Source organism: Microcebus murinus, chromosome 26 (assembly GCF_040939455.1).
Source record: "Microcebus murinus isolate Inina chromosome 26, M.murinus_Inina_mat1.0, whole genome shotgun sequence".
NCBI lineage: Eukaryota > Metazoa > Chordata > Mammalia > Primates > Cheirogaleidae > Microcebus > Microcebus murinus.
The window spans coordinates 2034737-2058126 of NC_134129.1; the positions used below are offsets into that span (position 1 = coordinate 2034737).

At 45.6% G+C, this 23390-nt stretch overlaps 1 protein-coding gene across 1 annotated transcript in view; it reads right to left on the reverse strand.

Moving 5' to 3' along the window:
• PARM1 (prostate androgen-regulated mucin-like protein 1) overlaps nucleotides 1-23390 on the reverse strand; it is a 70952-nt gene that overhangs the window by 13450 nt on the left and 34112 nt on the right. Inside the window, exon 2 of the mRNA XM_075997918.1 lies at nucleotides 13639-14376. Within this exon, the coding sequence (XP_075854033.1) occupies nucleotides 13639-14376 (738 nt within the window). The remainder of the gene's footprint in view (nucleotides 1-13638; nucleotides 14377-23390) is intronic.

Genomic DNA, 23390 nt, shown 5'->3' on the forward strand with positions numbered 1-23390 from the left:
AGAACTGTGGCTGGCCTAGACATCAGAGAACAGTATCCAGTAATATTTGATTGTCTTTTAGAGAATGACACCAATCTGCCGGTGCTGCTGCTGTTCACAGAGGTGGTGGATTGGACCAAATTTCTGGATGTCCTGTTTTCTTCTTTTATAGGCTCTGGCTCATGGGAAACTTAGGATGTTTTATCCAAGGGTCATGACAAAGTGATGTGGTTGATTTTTAAATAAACCACAACCACACGGCTGTATCAGTAGTGTCCACTTCAAAAGGGTCACCTTGCTCAGAGATACACTGATTTTAACGATGCTATCCTATCAAAACATTTTTAAAAACACCTCTTGGGGAAGTATGTCCAGTTTTCATTCTCGAGCAGTAAATTTGGTTTTATAGAGAATACAGTCGAGTTTAGTGTATAAAATAAGGTCAGTCTGATACATAACACTTTTTTGTTTATAGAAATAACCAGGTGCAATTATAAAGTAACACGAATGTTTTATTCTGCAGTTTGAAATCAAGTTCCAAAAGCAACTAATAACGGCAGTTAAAAATACCCTTTGAGCCCGTAGCCTTGTAAGAATGACCATACTGCCTCTGAATATTACTTGGAAGCACAACACTCTTTTTGTGTGAGCTTTGGACTAACAATGTATATACTTAGTTTTATTTCACCTTAGAAATACCAAGAATCAATCGAGCTCTTGTCCCCTTATACTTAAAGAGAATTTTTGGCACTAAAGCTGGTGTTAGGGACCTCATTTATGCTTTCAGGCCACTGGGAAATTATTTACTAGAACTTCAGCAAATGAATGGCACTCTTCTTACACACACTGAAAAGAGGGTAAGAAATTTGGAGTCTGAATATATGCATTAACCGTTACTAGCTGTGTGACTATGAGCTATTAGCTCACCTGCAGAGACAGAAGAATGGGAGTGTTCTACTCACTCACACGGTTTTAAGGGGATTAAATGAGATGCCATGTGCACGAACCTGAAGTACTGTCCGAGTGTCTGATTTGGGGCCAGTTTCCATCTCTTGTGTTCTAGGCCTCATAGGTGATGAATCTTCCCCACATTTTTGGAGATTTATCTTTGTAAATTACTTTGTCATATATCCTTTTATTATTTTTTCCCCCTCTGGTATGAATGGCTTTTGTTTGTTGTTCTTTTTATTAACTCTTCCACCAACAGAATTAGAACACAGCTAAGAAGCGAATCAGTCTACTTATTAACTCTTTAAGTTACTCCCCAAAAGTTTTGGGTGAAAGAAGCCTACATCAGACATCCATGCTTCCACTGGCCATAATTCATAAAACACAGTCAAAAAAGAACATTGCTAACATGGAGACTTAAGACCAGAGCTTGATGTCACTACACAGACTAACCAGATTCACCCATTTCAGAATGTGCACACTTCTGGAGGTTCTCAATCCATTTTTTTGCTCCTGGACTCCTTTTCAGACAGATTAATATAGTTATCAGTATGATCTCTTTCTCTTTTTACTAAAGACAAAACCATGGCACTGAATGCTCAAATGTGCAGATCTGGTCAGGTAGGGAAAGTTTGAGGTCAAACTTTCCACCTATGAAAAACCTCCACTCCTAGTTTGAGAGGCTGCTCTTAGCTTCTTGGCCTCCAAACTGTGTTGGAATTAGGACAATTCAAAGTTCACTGAAGCCTCATAAAAGCTCTTTAAAGAGCTTGTGAAAGGACTGTTATAACCGTAAGGTAAGGCGATGGGGGGTATTTTAAGATTCAAAAATATACAGCAATTGCAATTAGGAGCAGTTTAAAAACTGACCTTTTAATTTAATTTCTCTCTTTTAAAGAAGTGGAGGAAGAGGAGAATATAATCCATTTCCCCATAAGACTCTTCTTTCTTGCCTCAGAGATAGCTTAATATAGGAAATTGTAGGCTTGACCTTTCTCTAAGTTTCTTCTTTAACTCTAAGCAGTTGGTTCTCCTCCAACTACGTGATTTACTGAATTTATTTATATACCATCTCTTTCTAAAGATAAATCATGCAGTTCCCCCAGCTAAAGTGCTTTTCTTTTCTTTTCTTTCTTTCTCTATTTCTCTCCTTTTCTTTCTTTCTTTCTTTCTTTCTTTCTTTCTTTCTTTCTTTCTTTCTTTCTTTCTTTCTTTCTTTCTTTCTTTCTTCCTTCCTTCCTTCCTTCCTTCCTTCCTTCCTTCCTTCCTTCCTTCCTTCCTTCCTTTCTTTCTTTCTTTCTTTCTTTCTCTCTCTCTCTCTCTCTCTCTCTCTCTCTCTCTTTCTTTCTCTCTTTCTTTCTTTCTCTCTTTCTTTCTTTTTTCTTTCTCTCTCTCTCTTTTTCTCTCCCTTCCCTTCCCTTCCCTTCCCTTCCCTTCCCTTCCCTTCCCTATCTTCCCTTCCCTTCCCTTCCCTTCCCTTCCCTTCCCTTCCCTTCCCTTCCCTTCCCTTCCCTTCCCTTCCCTTCCCTTCCCTTCCCTTCCCTTCCCTTCCCTTCCCTTCCCTTCCCTATCTTCCCTTCCCTTCCCTTCCCTTCCCTTCCCTTCCCTTCCCTTCCCTTCCCTTCCCTTCCCTTCCCTTCCCTTCCCTTCCCTTCCCTTCCCTTTTTTTTTTCTGAGACTGCAAGTGATAGACTGACCACTTCCTATTTATGGGATGGGTGGCTGTCTAGCTCTCAGTGTAGCCCCAATCTTCAGATGGGCCCCTTCAAGGCCACTCTTGCTTGTCCACGGAAGACATCAGCCTGTGTGACCAGGGCTGTAATTAGCAAGTGATTTTCCACCTGATGGGCCTTTGAGGGCAAAGGGGCACTTCTTAGAGTTGGTACAGCCCAATGAAGTCAAAAGGTATGAGATAAGTGAGATGGTACTTGAACATTTGGAACACCCGATTAACTATTCTGCCACCCACTGGCTCTTCTCAGCGGCTCTTCTAGCTGAGCTGAGCCAGGGAACAAGCGTCCTCCAGAAGCAGAAGACCTTGATGAGGTCCCCAGCCTGGGCGATCTTGTGTCCTGAGCTTGCTGTCACACCGAAGGCAGCTTCTGCTTTTGGAAGCAGCCCATAACCTCAGCCCTGGGAAATTCCACACCTGAGTGCATTACTGTTTGAGCATAAGAGCAGGGTTCGGGGGGTTGCTAATCTGCGCCAGCACTTCTTTAAAGGGTGGAAAGGCTTCATTTCCTCCTTGTGAAAACGAATGTCATTTCCCCCTCCGTTCTGTTAACACGAAACTGGAATTCCCCTTGTCCTACTCTTTCCTGTTTTAAGGTGTGGCTGTGGACAGGGGGGCCTCACCCTGTGGGAAGGTGAGGAACACTTGGTGGGCGTGGGGGAGGGGGTGGCTGGCATTTCAGTTCCTCCCCATTGGGATTTGCCAGTTACAGACTGGGTGTGACTCACGCTGTAAAGTCAGAATGGGCAGGAATGAAGAGAGAACTGGAGGAAATGTACCTGTATATTTTATAAGCTAAGATACAAGAATATTCCACTGTGCTAGCACATTCCACTTTGCTAATATGTTCTGCCTAACCAGAGGGCTACTGAAGATCCATGAACCAAAGCCTCCTTGAATTTTGGGGCTTCCCTGAAGTGTGGGATTTCTCAGGGTTGAGTTTTTGCTACTTTCATAAGGGCCTAGAACAAGAATAAATGTGCTAAAGAATGACCACAGCTACCATCTGCAGGTGATGACTGGGGTGGCACTGTGCTGAGAACAGCTATCACCCCATTTAATGCTCTTTGTGAAATGAGTGCAATTATTCCCATTTTATAGATGCGGAAGTTAAGGCCCAGCGAGATTCAGGTTTTACAGCTGGTAAATGATTGAACTAGCATTTGAACCCAAGGCAGTTTCATCCAGATTTTTCATTTTTAATCATTAATATCCTGGTTACTTCTTCCAGTCCTTTTCTCAGGTTGGCCAACTCCCACCCTTTCTTCATGATCTAACTAAATATCAACCCCTCTTAGAATCTTTCCCTGACACCCTTAAGTAAGTTACAGTATTGCTGTGTGTTCTTAGATCGTGGTGTCTGTATCTTTTTGACACTCTGCATTGTGTGTATGAGTTTACCAGGAAGATTCCAATCATATCCATCTTGCATCTCTTCCCATTTCTTTGTGCACTTTTAGCTCCAGGCACAGTCTCTGGCTCATAGTGGGTACTTGACTCATTTAATGTTGAATAAATAAACATAATATTGGTAGAAAAAATGATAACTTGATAACTGGAAGTGGCGGACCTGGCGGGGCTGCTACTCTACTCCCCTGCACCCCCGAGGAAGGAGGCTGCCCTAGAGGCTTCATTTTCCCTGCTTTGACTTTGCTCTGTGCCCTGCAGGCTCCTGGAATAAACCTCGGCATCATCTGAAGAGTCTCCCCGCAGCTGCCTCTCCTGCCGCAGACACGAGCCTCTACCCATCACACGCTGTCTCTATCGCCGCTCAGGGGGCTACGCTCACGTTCAAACCACCTCCCCTCACTGGACCAAAAGGACCCTCCTGCCTTCCTGAGTGTAACAACATTCCCATGCCTCAGATGTTCCTCTGCAGACTCTTCTCATGGATGGATTTCCCCCCCTTTAAACATGAAAGGAACATTTCACCTGACCTCTTTGGCAGGAAGACTTGCCAACTGTATCCAAAATAAAAATCTTAGGATGTGGTGGGACAAACCCAAACAACCTCTAAAAGAAAGAACTTTACTAGACTTTTTGAAAACACTGTTGTTCTGAGACAGCTGGTGGGAGAGGAGGTGGTGGTGGAAAGTTCCAGGGGTGGCAAAAGTCGTCTTGTTCCTATCCACGAAAGACTCCCGAACTACATTCTCCTTGAAACTTCACCAGTCAGCTTATTTGGAAGGTGCGTGTAAGTACTTGACCAAGTTCCTGGGCATGTGTGCGCACTTCTGATCTATTTTGAGAAGAGTCTTGAACAAACCTCTTGACTGTCTTCCAATATTCTTGCTCTTTTCTCTCCACTTCCTGGTCCAGAGGTTAGGTGAGAAACAGAGAAGAGGAGCAGGTGGCCGCTTCAGAGTGTGAGGTGGTGGCTCCTTCAGTCAAGGTCACCAACAGGAAAGGGACATTTAGTCTCACAGGAGTTCTTTCTCTTTAGAAGTCTGCATCTGCAGATGTGCCAGAGGAGGGAAGTGGGCGGTTGGCGAGGGCCTGACTGCACCGTGTCCCGAATCTCTGTTTAGTGTGCTACGCTGGTCTATCCTTACAGCTAGAGCATCCGATCAAAGAAAACAATAATAATAGTAGGAATAAACCATAACAACAAAAATAATAGCAACTAGCACTTTCCTATTACCAACTCTGTGCCAAGGACTGTTCTAGGAGCTTCACTTCTTTCAACTTATTTAATCCTCATGAGAACTCCTTAAAGTAGGTACTCTTGCTATCTCCATTTTGCTAATGGGGAAACTGAGGCACAGAGACACAAAGGGCCCAAAGCCACACAACTGGTCACTGGAAGAACTGGGATGTAAGCACAAACTCCAGAGGCCATGTGCTACCTACTGGGCTCTCCTGTTACCTTGGGCTCTCACGTTAGATCCAAGTCTACCTTTAGATAACACCTACAGCTCTGGTACATCCTCTGCCTACTTTCTATCGGCTGCCTAGGAATCAGGGCCTAACTCAGGGCTGTGTGGTGGCTCAGGTCCTCTTGTAGGTACCAGTGAAGGTGGGTCATTGCTAAATAATTCAAATTAATTAGAAGGAAGACTAGTTAGAAGCAGACAACTGTCACAGAACAGCAACCTAAGAAGGCTCATGTCACTGGTTTCTAGTATGTGTTGTGGTCCGAAATAACTGCTTGGAGTGCTGCCAAATGCGGTCTGTTGCAGTATATTAAGTAACCCACAGTGTATGGTAACTGCAGTCGGCTTTGGCAGTGGTGGGGGTGTGTGTGGGTGTGTAGACTGTGAGATGGGGGAGACAAAGTAAAAATTAAAAACCTTAGTTCTTGGACACACACCTAGGTAGATCCTAGTTTTACCATTAGTGAAGGCCACTTTGACTTCTGGCCTTGTCTGCTTAGATTTCACTCCTATTCCTCCTGTGCTACCCCATGCCCTGATCTTGCCTCCTTCTTCTTACCCCAAACCAATCCCATGAACCTCTCCTGAATGAGCTCCAGGGGCTCATCTTGAGCCAGGACCATGTGGAGTGTAGAGAAGCAATAAGATAAGGCTCTGAGGTTTTACTACCCCATTGCAGAGACAAGTGTCAGGACCCCAGGACCACACAGGAGCATCAGGATTGAAGGACAAACAGGAAGATGGGTAATGGAGGTGGGTGCTGCCAAACTCTGCATTTCTGCCTATAACTGAGGGGGTGGAGCAGGTCTTGGGAAGAGGTGGATGGGAATAAAGTTGTTATCTGAAGAATAGGCAGGGCTTGTACTGACAGCAATGAGGCTTGAGGTGGGGACCAACTATGGGAGAGAAGACACTCAACACTTACAGGCTTGAAGGGTTTGCACTGGGCTTAAAGACGGAGCACCTTGACTCGGTGTCCTTATCTGAAAAATGGGCTAATCCCTATCCTTTCCATTTCACAGGGACATTGGGAGGATCAAATGAGATGAAGAGTGGCTGTGGAGAGCTGTTGAGAGCTTTGTGGAGCCCAGTGCTCTCACTTTATAGATCAGGAGACTGCTATCCTGCAGGACAGAATGACTTTTCCAAGGTCACATGATTTACAGAAGTGACAAAACTAGGACCACAGGCTACATAAATAGGTGCAATGGAAATTAACAGGGACCATGAAAATGGTTGAGTACTTAGGGCTGAACCATGGAGAACTCTGAAAGCCAGGTGTGATGTCTGGGCTCGCCACCATGGGCAGCAGGGACTATGGAAGTGTTTGGGGAAGAGGGATCCCCCTTTCTCCTGTAAGAACCTTTCCTAGTCCTTCTTTCTACTGCAAATCATGCCTGGTGATGGATACTGTGCTGAGTCCTCTTTTTCTAGATGTTTGTTCTTTTATTTTGTATGGAAAAAATTAGTAAATTTATTTTAGTATATAACTGATACTGATATATGTATCTGTGGATTGTTATGCACATTATACCTACAAGATAGATGTCTTAAATATACTCTTACACCAATGGTTTTATGTGAATATGTTCTACCTATTCTCTAGACTGCAAGTCCCTTAGAGTCAGGGATATCAAATTACACTTATTTGTCTAGGCCCAAAGTCAATAATTCATAAAATAACTCTGATCTTCTAAGGCATAGCAATTTTTAAAAAAATCATTAGTAGTTATGATGCAAAAAGAAAGCTCTTTTACAAGCTATACAGCTTGCATGCAAATATACTACAGAAGTGCTTTTAATTAACACAGCCTAAGCTTGTCTTTGTTAAATTTAGTCCTTTTCCCCACCCTCCTCCTCCCAATCCTTAAATCATTAACTTACTACTTAGCATTTGTTCATACAGGGTAGCAGAGGAAAACTTTATCAAAATCAGTCTGACATTATCACAACTGGAATCTTGTCCCTCATGTTTATACTCTTTCCTAAAAACTAGTTAGTGGGTAGAATTGAGATTCAAACTTTGGGGAAGGATCCCCAATATTTATACTTTTCCACTGCACGTAATCATAAGACCTGGTTTGGAGACTGGCTTTACTTTTATCTAAAAGCATCTTACCTACCTGAAGCACACAGTTAAGAATGTACACTGAAAATATGAAACGTGGTTGAGCCAGTAAAAGGTTTGCACTTGCGCAAGCCAAGTGCCGTCTCCTCTTCCTTCCTTTCTCCCTTTCCCTCTCCGGGAGCACGCCTGCCGTATTTAAGGGTGCAGGAAGCACAGGTTTCAGTTAGTGCAAACCAGTCCACACACAACGGTGCAGTTCTTCGTTATAGGGGTTTTAAACTTTCTTCATTTCACTTCCTATTATGATCTTTTCCACCACAAATGAAGCCTCTTTTGCATTTGGAATTTATTTTAACTACATGTTTAGGTAGCCTGATTCCCAGCTCTCCTTTGACACCTGTAATATGAACTATTCTGGGTTTCCAAGAACAGCAAACAATGCTCCCCATCCTTATTTTCCATAGCATGGAAAATGGCCACCTTGACATCACAGCAAGCCAATGAGCACACAGAGCTCCTGCTCAGTGTCTAGGAGTGTTGCCTTCATTCAGTCGGCATAAGGGTGCTCCCCAGAGGAAGAGGCATTCCCAGGGAATGAGAAACATCATGGGCCAGGATGAGGGTCTCACTGCCTAAATCATCTCTTTGAACAATGCCTGGAGGAGGCGAATAAGGTATTGCAGGGAGCATCCCACTGTCTTGCTCACCAGTTGCCCTTTATCTCCATGAAAACTGAGAGAGAAGGGATTTTTGTTGTTTTGTTTCCTCCTCCTCTATCTTTTTAGTATTTTGATGTGAGAATGAGGCATGGCCATGGGTAAAATAACACTGAGGGGAAAAATAAACCAAAAAAGTTGGCATATATTGTTTTTTTTTTTTTTTGAGACAGACTCTCACTTTGTTGCCCAGGCTAGAGTGAGTGCCGTGGCGTCAGCCTGGCTCACAGCAACCTCAATCTCCTGGGCTCAGCGATCCTACTGCCTCAGCCTCCCGAGTAGCTGGGACTACAGGCATGCGCCACCATGCCCGGCTAATTTTTTGTATATATATTTTTAGTTGGTCAATTAGTTTCTTTCTATTTTTGGTAGAGACGGGGTCTCGCTCAGGCTGGTTTCGAACTCCTGACCTTGAGCGATCCGCCCGCCTCGGCCTCCCAAAGTGCTAGGATTACAGGCGTGAGCCACCGCGCCCGGCCGGCATATATTGTTTTTAAAAATCACCCAGTCTGCCAGGTGAAGACTCAGATTCCTGTGGGTTCCACCACTCTTGGCAAGTAAGACCTTCCACATTGGTGTTTTCTTGGTTCAGAGGACACGAGCAAGAAGAAAGGGAGGAACTTGTAAGTGCCTGAGATAGAGTCCTATTTCTGTTTGCCAAGCAGTGTGCCAGTTTTTTATTTTTATCGTGGAATACAGGTGAGGAGCAGAAAGTCACAGTTTCAGGTCACCTGTCCAAGCACCTTGGCCAAGGGCAGTGACATCAATATAATTACTGCAGTTCCAAGGACTCGTGGAATCTCCTAGAAGCCACTAGCTAAATTTACCCCTGGCCCCCTGTCATAAATCACCGCCACACAGGAACCTGCTTTTGGATACTGTATTTACCAAGTTTTAATTTCTCTCAGATTCAGGCCTTGAAGGTTTTAAAGTTAAAAAAACTAGAAAGAAAAAAATGATTTCCAAACTTTGATGAAAATTAAGGGAACAGTACAACTGCTGGGTCTTAACTGTCCACCCTTCAGGGCAGGTGAGATTTAGGCTAAATCCTGAAGCTTAGTTTTTTGTCCCTCAACTCCTCAAAGTGACTTTTCTCCCAGCTAGAAATCTCTAGTTGTTCGGACTCTTTAACCCTTTCCTTTGGATTTTACAAGTTTTCTGAAAGTGTTACTGTTTCCAGTGTGAACACAGTTATTTTTCTCCTTCACACATTTCGGATTATCCTTTTCTGTGTTGTGCTGCAGGCGAGTTCTTAAGTGGGTCTTTATTACCTAATATCTACAGTCATAATCCCTTTGGGAGTCTTAAAGTGTTTTACAAACATTCTAATTCTTCAAGTTAAGAAAATCAAAGTCTAGAAGAGTCAAAACGCAGGCTGGTTGGTATCCACACTGAGAATTAAGGACCCAACTGTAATAATAGTACCCAACGTTTATTTGGTTCTCACTACGTAAGACACACTTTATGTACTTGTCTCATTTAATCCTAATAAAAATCTTATAAAATGGATACAGTACTGTAATTACCCTCATCATATAGATAAATAAACTTGCCTAAGTCTCCCATCTTGCAAATGGCACTGGTGATATCTGAACCAGGTAGACTGATGCCAAAGCACGTGTGGTTACAAACATTACTGCCTTCCCAAAGCCTGGCTTTGAAATGAATCTATGATTTTGCCACATGTAAATATGGCAAAATATTTTTGATGGCTCACTTCCATGGACTTATTGAGACTTTATTATTTTAACATAAGTTCACCTTCACCTTTGAGCCTTTGGTCCACCCCAAGAAGGCCATGAGTCTGATGATGAAAGCATGATACTGTTAAATAAAATGCTGTCTCTTCTTGGCCACTATTTTTCTTTCCTAGGACCTGAGAAACAAGGCATGCTAAGGACAATATGAATTTAGTATCTATTATATGTTCTCCTAATACAACACTCGTGACTCAACTCTCTGGGATGGGATTTTTAGATCCATTTCTCATAATGGTGAGGGGATGGTGTTGATCTTTCCTCACTTCCCTGCCAAGCTATTCTGTAACTAAAAAGGCATGTTCTTTTGAGTTGAAAGATTATAGTAAGAGTTCAACCTGGATATGGAATCAGGCATATTCCAAATCAGTTTTCCCAATGAGCCACCAAGCTGTAGATTCACTAGTGGTATTAGCTGTGCTTATAAACTAAATCCCACTTTCTCAGTGTAGCATTCCATTATCACATTAGTCATTCAGGGTTGGTGAAAGCATTTGAAACAGGAAAAGAAAATTGTTCCATGGAGACAGAAACTCTTCCAGTGTCATAAAATGTGATACTGAGACAATTAAAATACGTGATGTAATTGTATTGCTACTAGATGACAATCTAAATGGTAAATAGGTTTTATTAGATTTTACTCCCTTGATATATATTTTTCAAAAGATATTTTAGAAATATTTCAAAACAAGATTAAGATTTAAGTAGTAAAAGTAAGCCAAAAGAGAAAACTATGAGAAATAGAGACAAGAATTCAGAATAATTTTTACCTAAAATAAAATCAGACAGTTGGAGTCTCTTATGGGAGTTTACCCGGCTTTAGCAAGCTTTGATAGCCTAAGTTTAAAGAATTGGGCACAAAAGAGAGAAATGTGAGTGAGAGTTTATAAGAGTCAATCATCTTGGCAGCCCTGAAGTTCATGAGAAAGTCAAAGATGGGAGTTGGAACGGTGGTAAAAGAGGTGTGGTGGGAATGGGTGGGCAGAGAAAGCCCGTTCATTGGTTTATAAAGTATCAGAGGGGATGTCTCTGCAGGTGCAGTGAGGATGTTCAATGTTTCTTCTTTCTCCCATAGTGTTCACCTTGTTTCAAATTACTCATTGGTGACTATGTTTAGATATTCATTGAGTGGATGAGTCCTTGGATTAATAGAAATATGCTATGTGAACCCACACAGAATAAGACAAATTGCTATATAAAAGTGTGACCTTGGGCAAGGCAACTTCAAACTTCTTGGACGTCATTTCTTCACCTTTGAAATGAGCAGATTGTGTCACATAATCTTAAATTATGTCACATAATCTCAAATATTCTTCCACCCACCTGGGTTTATTCTCATTTAGACACTAAGGAGTGGTATTTAGAGTTACTTGTGCTTGTGTCCTTTCTCTCTACTTGAGTTATACAATCTCGAAGGACAGGTCTTTTACTTCTTTGCATTAAGAAGAGTGTCCTGGTAGATGTGCACTAAATATTTCTGGTTTAGTAGATCATAAAGATAAACCCTCTTTGGTCTGTGAAGTGTCCACCTGTCTGTGCTTCTCTCCCTCTAATCTACCCCACCCCCTCTTCTCCAGTCATTTGAGCATTCAGTCATTTACTCTGAGTTCCTCCTGTGTGCAATATTCCCGAGAACTACAAAAGTTCATGACCCAAATATGCCACTAATTTTGTGCCTCTTGACCCTGCTGGCTTAGAGTTGAGGAAATCAAGATACATGGTCTAAAAAACAAGACAATATATTGAAACAGAACTATCTTGGAAACTAGGGAACTTGTAGAAAGTCACAGATGTGTCAGCTTATGGAGATTCATCTATGCCAAGCTCGGACTTTGTGCTCAGAAGTATTAATCTACCATGTCTAGAGTGTCCTGGCGGGGGGAAAGAGTGTGAGAAGAGGGAGACCAGTTAAAACACTGAGGAAGTAGTGCACTCAGGTGGTGGAGAGGGCCTGGACTGTAAACGAGAGAAGAGATGGGGCCTGTGAGCCTGTACTTGATGGCCCCTTTGTCAAAGACAGTGCTTAAGACATCTTATCTACGTTGACACCCACTCTGCTTCATGTAACAATGCCAGAGATGTTACCTGCATACTGAGAACCCAGGATGTGGGGTTGGGGTAGAGACAGACAGAAGCACACGTCCAAGTGCAGTGTGCTAAGTGCTAATGGGGATGGGGCTGCACAGAGGAAGTGACAGATTTCCTCCCTTTGCCTCTGCAGACTCGCTTCGCTGTGCTGCCCTCCAGGAGGCTGACCTGCATGGGCTGCACCAGTGCGGCCCCTTGTTCTTGGCTTCTGGCTGCATACCAGAGGGCAGGGGGAGAGGGGCCAGAGTATTTATTCCTTACACTGCAAGGAGGTTAACCTTGGGACAGTTGTGTCCCTCAACCAAGAGGCACCACTCCTGTCAGGTGGTCACTCCTACAGGGCTCTCTCCTTCTGAGTTCTGATTTCTACTCCCTTCTCTTTTAGGCCTGACCCATAACAGCTATGTTATCGTGACCTTTTGTGGTTTCCCTGTACCCGAGTCAGACCTTTGAAATTAGTTCCTTCATCCCAGTCTGGTGTCTCCCTTATTCTTGTTGGGATCCTCACTGATACATCGGACTTTTGAAATAAGATAGTTCCATCTGGAATATTCCCTTCTCAGTCCACACCTCTCACAGGACCACCCAGGGAAAGGGCTGCAGCTCCACTTGCCCCTTCACCTTCCAGCTGCTCTCACCTCCCTGTTTCTCTACCAAGTGGCCAAATGCTCCACGAAAGCCTTTTTCTGCCCAATACCCTCAAGTTTACATCAAGGTCAAATGCATGGGGCCTTAGAAAAGAATGTCAATTTCTCTCCACCATAATTTCCAAGATTGCAGAATGAAGATAAAAATAATGCTAACTTCACAGGGTTGCTGGGAGAATATAAACAAATGTGACAACCTGTAAAATCTGTCTTTCCCACGAAAGATTATACATCGGTGACTATAAAGAATAAGCAGGCTCTCTCCACCTCACCCTACTTTGACTGGTTTCCAGGAAGTAAACCCTACTCTAAAACATTGATGAGAAAAATAATAGCAACTGATGCATCCCGAGCATTTTCTCCCTGCCAGGAATGGTTCTAAGAGCTCATTTAATCTCTACAAGAACTGTATGTAGCAGAACATAGTTCACCCCATTTTACAGATGAGGAAAAATAAGGGCACAGAGAGATGGAGTAACTTTCCCAAGGTCAGGAGCCAGATTTGAAAACTAGAAAGCTCAACCCAAAGTCACTCTGTGTGTCAATCCCTTTGCTACATGGTGTCACTTGCTTACATTCTCCTGCGACATCATGCGAAGACAAATCACAGAGGTGCAGGGGGCCACCATGCATAAGACATCGTGTGGAAATTATTAAGCGACTACAAGCGACTACAATGAAGTTTTGCCCTCTTTTGGAAATTCTTGTGAATTACAGTTGAGCTTAGGTGTCACGCTCCAAACTTAAACCTACCCCACTGCGTCCGGGCGGCTGCGTGTTCAGCGTGTCAGCGCGGCCAGGGACCTCACGTGTCCCTCAGGGTCACTCACCTGAACTCAGCGCGTGCTGCACGTCCCGCAGGATCGCCCTGGGGAAGGCGGTGGTGGCCTCCGCGTCCGCCAGCTCGCACACCGCCTTGCCGGGCACGGTGGCGGGGGACGCCTCCCCCCGGGGCAGCGGCTCCCCCGGGCTGTGCGCGGAGGGGCTGCGGCCGGAGGGGGGCTCCTCCGTCGGGGACGCGGGTGTGGCTGGAGCCCCCGTGGGCTGCGTGGCGGCCGCCGTGGAGCCGTGTGTGGTGGTGACGGAGGCAGAGGAAGCGTCGTCAGGTGGCGAGGGCGACAGGAACGAGGCTGGAGCTGGAGGGGAGGTGGGCGCGGGAGGCTCGGCGGGGGGCTGCGACCCTGTGGGCGACGCCGCGGGCGACACACCACGGTCCCCGGGGGTGACTGTCAGGAGGACGTCACCGCTCGTTGAGAGGAACCCGGGAGGGGCCGCGGCCGTGTCTGTGCCCTCCCAGGCGGGAGCCGTGCCGGTGGGCTCCTCGCCTCTGGGCTCCACGGGCGTGTTGCTGGGAAGCGGCGACGTCGGGTACGTCGTCAGGGACTTCGGGGTCGCAGCCGCGGGCGCTGCCGCTGTGGTGCCGTGAGGGCCGCCGCCGGCTGAGGAGGCCGCGACCGCGGCGGGCGTCTGTGGAGAGCCGGTCCCTGCGGCGGGCGGCGGGGTGACCTTGGCCGGCACAGCGGCAGGCGAGGAGGGCGCCCAGGTGGGCGCGCTCTGCACCCTCCACCCTGTGGAAGAGCCGCACAAGCGCGGTTAATACGTGAAAGCTTCGTGATACACGAAACTGAGGCGACGCCTGGCCCTGTGGCTGTGTGTATTCTCATTTTGCACGGCGCCCTCCCCAGTGGTGAAGGTGACTTTACAATGTTTTCTTCCCACTAACTGCTCCCGTCCTGCGAGTCTTGGAAGGAACCAGCCCGCGACTCAGTCAGGGAAATTAGCGGGTCTGTCAGCCCCAGACCAGCCAGGACATGGTAGGAACCGACCTTGTCTCCTGCTTGCTTTGAACCGTGTCCTCAGGGAACGGGGCCCTCAGGGGAACGGACTTATGGGCATTTGTCTGGGCTCAGGGGTCAGCGCCACGACGCCGTGAGATGTGACGCTGCGTGTGGGGACAAGGAAGGCAGGTTGGTGAGGAGTGTGGTACACAGAAACCTGGGTCCTGCTCTGCCCCACAGAGGAGCTCACTGGATTGGCTGCTCCCTGCCAGAGGAGCTCCCTGATTGGCTGCTCCCTGCTTCCGGTGTTGTCTGTTCTGTATTTAAGCCCAGGGATGCAAGTGCTATGGGCCTGCCAGCTGGGATGGAGAAATATGTGAGCGCATTTTCTTCAGAGGAAAGAAAAGGGAGAGGCCTCAGCATAAAAGCTGGAAAGAGTAATCTGAAGTTTGGAAGTATTTTCTGAGACTGGAAACCAGTTGTCCCACATTCTAGCCTGAGGTGCTTATCAGCATGTCATTTTGCCAAATGTTCTCCTTCCTCATTGCCTCCGTTTACCCATTGAGTTTCTTTCATTCATTGATTCGTCATGATTTGATAAACGGTTACTCCGAGCTAGTACTTTGCTTGGGCTTAGGGTTTCACTTTCCAGGTAATAATACATCTCTTGACTGCCCCCACGCCCCTTTATCATCCCCCAACTAGCTTTTGCCCCAAAGCCCTCGCAGCCTTTTCCAATTCAGTAGAGGGGGCCCATCCATATTCGCTAAGCTGCCCAGTTAAAGACCGAGACAGCACCCTTTTGTGCCTCTCTTTCCCTCGCACCCACATCAAATCCTTAGTGAGTCCTGATGACTCTACCTTGAAAACATGATCGCAATCCAACCACTTTCCACCACCTCCCCCAGATGTCACCTGAGTCACTACAGTCACTTGCCTAGATGATTGCAATAGTCCAGGTTGGGCTTCTGGCTCCCAGGTTTCCTCCCTTCTAGTCTGTTCTCCCATCTTCTACAGTGGTCAGTCAGATCCGTGTCATTCCACTGATCAAAACCCTCCAAAGGCATTCTCTGTCCCACTTAGAACAAAACCCCAAATTGCTTCTCTCTCCCATCCCATGTTCTCCTCATCATTCTGATGGGTCTCTACTCAAATATCACTCCCTCCCCAGAGAAGTCCAACTAAATCCTAACTAAAATCCTTGCTACTCCAGCCCCTTGGACATTTAAAAAAAATATTTTAAAATTTTTTTTATTGTGGTAAAATATATGTAATACTTACCATTTTAACCACTTTTAAGTGTATAGTTAAGTGGCATTAATTATATTCACATTGCTGTGCAACCGTCATCATTATCCACCTCCAGATTATTTTTATCTTCCCAAACTCAAACTGTGCCCATTAAACAACGAAATTCTTTTCCCCCCACCCTCCCTAACCCCTGGAAACCACCATTCTACATCCTATTGTCTCTATGACTTTGACTGTTCTAGGTAGGTATCTCATATAAGCAGAGTCAGACAATATTTGTCCTTTTATGACTGGCTTATTTCACTTAACACAATGTCTTTGAGTTTCATTCATGTAACAGCATGTGTCAGAATTTTCTTTCTTTTTAAGACTGAATAATATTCCATTGTATGTATAGATCACATTTTGTTTATTCATTTACCCATCCATGGATGCTTGGATTGTTTCCACCTTTTGGCTATTGTGAATAATGCTGCTATGAACATGGGTGCACACATATCTGCTTCAGTCCTTGTTTTCATTTTTTGGGGGGCATATTCCCAGAAGTGGAATTGCTGAATCATATGGTAATTCTATGTTTACATTTTTGAGGAAATGCCATTGCCTTTGCTCATTTTTGTTTTTTGTGATACTAATAGCATCTTCCTAAAATTCCATATTTATTTATTCACTTATTTGTTATCTCTCTTTTACCAGAATGGAAGCTCAACAACAGCACAGTTACCTAGTCTTATTCATTGCTGTTTCCTCTGAGTCTAGGACAGAGCTAGGTCATAGTAAGCACTCAGTAAGTATTTGGAGAAGGAAGGAAGGAAGAGTGGAAAAATGGTTTAACCTAATAACTTTATTCAAGAATACTCTCAACATTTCTCCACTTGCTTCTACATATCACGTAGTCATTGCCCTATCCGTCATGGCTTCCTCAGGTAGAGCTGGCTATCTGGTGTACTTGAGGGAAAAATCCTCACTTAAAGATCAGCTTTATTCTTTGTCATTCCAACACAACATATCCCTATGGCTGATGTCTTGTTAGGTCTTCGACTTTTTAACCCAGCCTACTGTGTGGAGATTTCCTTGGAGGTGGCACATAGGTAAAGGCCAACCATCGTCAACAGAAGGAATAGAACATGGGCTAGATGCCAGCTAGTACAGAGGAAGGGAGAAAAGACCAAAGGAAGGCATTCGGGTTACCTCACCATGCTGGCACACAACTGACTCAGGAGCTGACGGAAAGTTGTGCTATAGAGTTTATCCTGAATTTAACATTCAGATGCTCATCAAAATAATTGGTTTTATTTTATTTAAAAGGGATTGGCCAAGACAATAAACTAAGGAGAGTTACTTTCCTAGTAAACAGGAGGATAGACCGCCCCACTTAGGCCACATAATAATGCATACTCATGGTCTTTTGGCAGCTGTGAACTAGCAATAGTTTTGGGATGAATACAGATCAAGAAATCTTTGAAATATGACAAAACAAAAGTTGGTACAAATATTATTAAAATACTGGATCTTCATATGCAACCTTTGGAGCTCACTGGTTTTGCATTCTGACAGCTCCCATGACTGATTGAAGATTATTATTATTATTATTATTTTTTAGAGATGAGATCTTGCTATGTTACCCAGGTGAGATTCAAACTCTTGGGCTCAAGTGATCCTCCAACTTCAGCCTCCCAAGGAGCTGGGACTATAGGTGTGCACCACTGCATTGGGCCTCTTTAAAGATTCTAAGGGCAAAAATGACAATGTTTAACTATTGCTCATAGCATCATATAATAGATAGGCAGATGGAGGCATAAAATGCCTCAGTCTGATAGTCAAGTCAAAAAGTCTTTGGAAACCTGAGATAAATAAGGAATAAGTCATATACAAAGGAGCACCAATTCATGAATTCATTCAAGCATTTATTGAGTAGCTTCTCCATCAACAGCTTTGCCCTCAGAAAGTTAACTATCTAGTAAGACAGAAAGGATACCCAAATTCCTGTTATAGGATGAGATAACTGCTAGATGAAAGTAAAACCAAGTTTTAATGGGAGCTCTGAGAAAAGATTAATAAATTTTGTGTGGGGACCATGGAATGTAAAAACGCACAACTGTCGTTTTCAAATGACATTTACAAAAGTCAGAGAAGAGATGGCATTTGAGTTGGTTCTGAAAAGAATAAGAACCCACAAGATGCCACTTAAGATATACGATGTTCAGGGTGACACCTGCATTTTCATTTCCAGGGAGCTAAAAGCTGTGCCACGGAAGTCATTACAGTGCTGAAAGTGACATTATCTAGGAATTGATTTTATTGCTGGAGACATCCATTTTCTTGTTTAATTCTTACTAATGTACTTTTAAAACTCCTATCATACCTGCTTCCAAAGAGGACTGGAGGTGGTCATTCATTTCCCATCGCTATCTACTGAGTACTTATTTAAAGAACTTTACAGTCTAGTTCAAGCAATTTCTACTACTAACAAACTAACAGTGCATGAAATTGTGTGACAACCTTGCTTATCTTCACTTGAGCAAGGCATTAAAGCCTCTTTTTTGCCCTATTTGATGGTACATTCCATATTGCCCTGACTCACGGTGGGTATTTTTTTAGCACAAACATAGCCAAGGCTGAGGCGTCCTGACTCCTAGAGAATGCTTGCTGTTAGTCTACCTGGGCTGTCATAACTAAATGCCACAGACTGGGTGGCTTAAACAACAGAAACATATTTCTCTTAGTTTTGGAGGCTGGAAAATCCAAGATCAAGGTGCTGGCTGATTCAGTTTCTGGTGAGGGCTTTCTTCCTGGCTTGCAGATGGTCACCTTCTAGCTGTGTCCTCAAGTGGCCTTTCCTCAGATGGCATGTGAGTGAAGATAGTGAGCTCTCTGTGTTTCTTCTTATAAGGGCACAAATCCCATCACAAAGGCCCCACTCTCATGACTTCATCTAACCCTAATTATTAATATATCCTAATGCCCCATCCCCAAATACCATCACAGTGGGCGCTAGGACTTCAACATTCAGAATCACTGAGATAATCTGAGAAAATATGGCTTCTGCTTTCTCATAGGTAGGACTTGTATTTTCCCAGGAATATCAAACTGGTAAGAATGTGTATACTTCCTTGGGATTTCAAGGAAATTCTAGAGCTAGAGAGGACCTAAGTGATGAGTGAATACAACTCCTCATTTGATGAATGAGGGGACAGGCACGGGAGGGGAAGTGATGCAACTCACCGCACATGTCTAAGAGGAAGAAGTGGCTAGCGTCTGCCTGGAAAGCATATGCAGGGACAGAGTCACACCAGCGCTCCCACCGTCTGGCCCCACTGACACACAGTGCCCAACCTCAGAAAAGCTGGCAGGACTTCAGCAATCACCATGACAGAGCAAGCAAGGGGAGCCTACATGAGACTGGGCAGCTGGATAACTTTAAAACAATGCAGCCCCCTACATGCCTTCCCACCCAAGGGAGAATCAGTTTCCTTTGAAAAAAAATTAAGAGTTAATATTTTCTTGAGAAACTAGGATGAAGAAATTGACTCCATTAACTTCTCAGAGGTGAATGAGCATTGTCTCAAAACACAGTGACGTTCCAGGTACGGCGAGTCCCCTGGGCAGTGACACACCATAGTCACAAGACGCCGCAGGGAAGGGAATCTCTTCCACGTACCCCCGTGTGAAGTTGACAGGCACCATCGCCAACGTCATCTGAAATTCTTCCTTGCAAGTTTACAAACGGCAGTCCTTCCTGAAGTTTGGTCAGGTCCAAGCTTTTGTGTTGCAAGAATAGCTGACAGATTGTTGCTCTGAAGACCAGCAGATTCTTAGTTGGACAGAAAATTTAAATTTGTTTGCACATGTGTTGTCCTTTATTGGGGTAAAGGACCAGTATTACCATTTACATGTCTCTGGTATTTGAAAGAGCTTGTTTTGGGCTTGATCCCCGGTTTCTGGCCTTGCTAGGAAGAGGGATGTGGGCTGATGGTTGGGAAGGCAGGTGAGTTCTTCTGGCGCTGAGAGGTGTTCCCAGGCATCACAGGGCAGAGTCCGCCCTCTGTGCCTCCTGGCCTGACGGGGCAGCGGGAATATACAGGTCGGCGGGTGCCCTGAGCCCTGTTACCTTTCCCTGGATTCCATGAGCAGCAACGTGGGCCACTGCCAGAGCCCCAGACAGCCTGATTACCTGTGTCGCTCACCTATTTTTTTTTTTCCTCCCAGCCATGTCCTTCCCTGCTCTCGGCCTGTCAAACACCTGAGAAAACATGTGACAAAGCTTCGGCAAATCTGGTGAAACCTGATCAAAATGCAGTCAAGCCCTCTCGTGCCGCTCCCAAGTCACCTGTGGTCTCCTGGCAGAGGCCCTGTGGCTGCTGAAGTCTGCGTCGTGGCATGTGATTGCTAAGTTACTCTGACAGCTGCCACGGGGAGTTTCCGAAAAACCCAGTGGGGCCTTTTGTTGCATGTATCGGTACGAGTACTAAGCACTTTGCATGCATCATCTCAGTTCGTTGTAACAGGACCTCTCCGAGGTTGCCACTGTTGTCACTTTGGTTTCAAAAATGATGAAACAGAGGCTCAGAGAAGTCCAGTGATTTCCCTGAGGTCTCACAGCTAGTACCTGGTACGGCAGAGGCTTGGACCCGAAACTGCCCGGCTTTTAACCACTCACTACCTTTCAACCGCTCTATGGCAGCGAACTGGGAAGTGCGAGCGTGTTTTGGAAGTCTGGGCACCATGGTTGTGAGATACTCAATCCCCAGTTTGCTTCCATCTCCCCTAATAAATTCTCTAGCGTGGGCCACTAGCCTGATCTTAAAAACGTTACCTGACTGTAGAAACCCTTCCCTTTTCCTTTAACCCTAATGTCCTTGCGATAAATCCTGGACTCGTTGGCCCAAGGCATGACACCTTTTGTGGCCTCCCCAGTTCACCCCTCAGGAGTCCGGCAGTCTTGCCAATCTGAAATGTCTTGTGTTCCTGAAACAGCCCCTGCCTTTGGACCTGCTTTCCTTCTGACCCCAACTGCTTGCTCTGTGACTCCCCTCTCGCCGTCCCAGTTCTGAGAAGCCGAGCGCCTGGCCTTCCCGAGGAAACACTCTCCGACCCGAGGGAGCTTTTCCTCTGTGCGTGGCCACGGCGCTTCCCGCAGGCTCCAGCTCCAGCGCGGTACCCGGACCGCGGTTTCTCCCTGTGCTGTCTCCGTCATGCGGGGAGAGCTGATCATAGACACTGATCATAGACAGGCACTTGTCCTGCCTGTCTTGTGCCTGGCACAGAGAAAGTGCTCCGTGACATTCATTGAGTAACAGCATGGACTGTTTACTCTTTGAAAGCAGAAACGTCCTCCGGCTCATACGCTGGGTCATGAGAGCAGAAATGCAGCCTCCCTTTGATTTGTCTGTAAGTTCCATGAAAACGACCAGTCAATGTGAAATTTTGGATGGGTCTCTAAACAGACTTGTCATTTTTGTTTGCTTGTTTTCACTTTAGAGACTGCAAGGATTTCCTCCCTTCATGCACGACACAGACCAGAGTCAGCAGCCCTCGAAATGCCGACCACCTCTCGGTGGGCCCCAACACGGGGTGGTTTTAACACCCCCACATTGAATTTACTGAACTTCAGCTAGTGTTTAAGAGAATAAGAGAGAGAGAGTCTTAAAATGATATATATATATATTTTTTTATTTTTTTGAGACAGAGTCTCACTCTGTTGCCCAAGCTAGAGTGCCGTGGCGTCAGCCTAGCCCACAGCAACCTCAAACTCCTGGTCTCAAGAGATCCTCCTGCCTCAGCCTCCCAAGTAGGGGAGTGGGACTACAGGCATACGCCACCATACTTTTTAATATCCAAGCTAGGATTCAGTGTTCTTTAGGTAGAGTGGAGCCACTGTTTGGGACCCACACACCTACAAAGTTCCCCATGTTCTCTTTGGTTGGGGCCGCTAAGGGCACCGAGCACTCCAGAAGGCTCATCTAACATCTGCAAACCATCACTAATCAGAGTGTGGTCCCACCATTTGGCATTTGAAAGCCATCCTGTGTCAAGACAGAATGCGAATGGCCCCAATGCCATCAAACTGTGTCTGAGAAGATACCTGTTTGAAGTAGACAAGCCATATTCTCTTGAGTATTTAGTTTATGAAGATGAGGTCTAATTCAGTCCAAAAGGAGGAGAGAGCTTCTATTTTCTAGCTACCGAATCAGAACCTGTGGACCCGGTATATGACTCGATTTCTCCATCCATAAAATCCGTGCTAGCGATGTCACCGTGCTCCCTGCAGCTGCCGTGAATGCTGATGAGAGAATGGCATTTGTGAGGAGTGTTGTACTTACTGGGGGGAAAATATGCCATTTCCCCCTTTTTCTCATAAGTAACATCTGTCTTTGTCAGTCAAATGCCCCTCAAAACTCCCTGCCTCTAGTTTGGGAGGGACCCCTTCTCCCAGGAGACGCTATACTGAGCAAGGACCCCAAAAGGTGCCTGAAATTCCCAAGGGCCCATCTTGGGCTTCCTTAGGGTGGGGCAGTGCAGAAAGAGGCCAACGCAGGAGGGCAAGGAGCTTCCCTTCCATCCCTGCGTGGTTGGAGACAGACGCAGGCACAGGCTGTGGGAAGGGAGGAGGCCTCATGCCGTCAGCCAGGGATTTTCGGAAGAACAGCGTCAGGTTCTCTAGCACGCACCTTCCACAGGCCGAGTGCCAACATTTGTGGGGTTCAGGGTAAAAGTATATACAAAGGCCCACAAAGAGAATGTCTCAATATGTAAATTATAAATTAAGATGTGCCCACGGCCTGTTCTGAGCTCAACCCAGGGCCCTGGACCCACTCCCAGGGGATCCCTTTAGGGATTCCAGGCTAATGGGACCAGGGATCAGCAGATCAGCACTGGAGCCCAGGATGGAGACTGAGCAAAGCAACTTTGGCGGGCAGTCTCCCTTTGCCATGTCTTGCTCTTCTTGCAGGATTTTCAGACATTTCCAACCAGAGGGGAGAGAAGGAACACAGGGAGTACTTCGGGTGATTTGCGGGCAACCAGCTTCGAACAAGGGCAGCTGTTCTGTTCTGGCTCCAGAGCTGATGCTGGATTCCTTCCTCCCCCACACCCTCTCCCGTGCCTGCAGGACACCCCCTGTGGCCGGGTGTGACGGTCTACACACTGAGGATGATGAAGTGAGAGAGAGAAGGGCCTTTCTCCTTGATCGTTCTGCTGATCTTCCAAACCAGGCCTGGGATGCCTGTGGCTTCCTGTTAGGTACACGACACACACATTGTGGATTAGGGCGCAGTTGGTCCGCTTCTCTATTACTTGAAAGATAAACGACAGACGGCGCAAACAGCTCATCACAATGCCTGATGTAGAGTAAGAGCTCGGAAAGTAGTATTTTGTTGACCTGTGTCTAGTTGGAACCTGGGCCCCAAAGCCTGCACCTCCTTTAATCTGCGAACGATCCTCCACAGGCGCTCTTCAGGCACTCGGCGCACGCGATGACTCCCCCTGGCACCTGCTGTGACCCTGGGGAGGGCCTTCCCACACCCTTCGCCACAGCGAGAGGGACTGGGCCT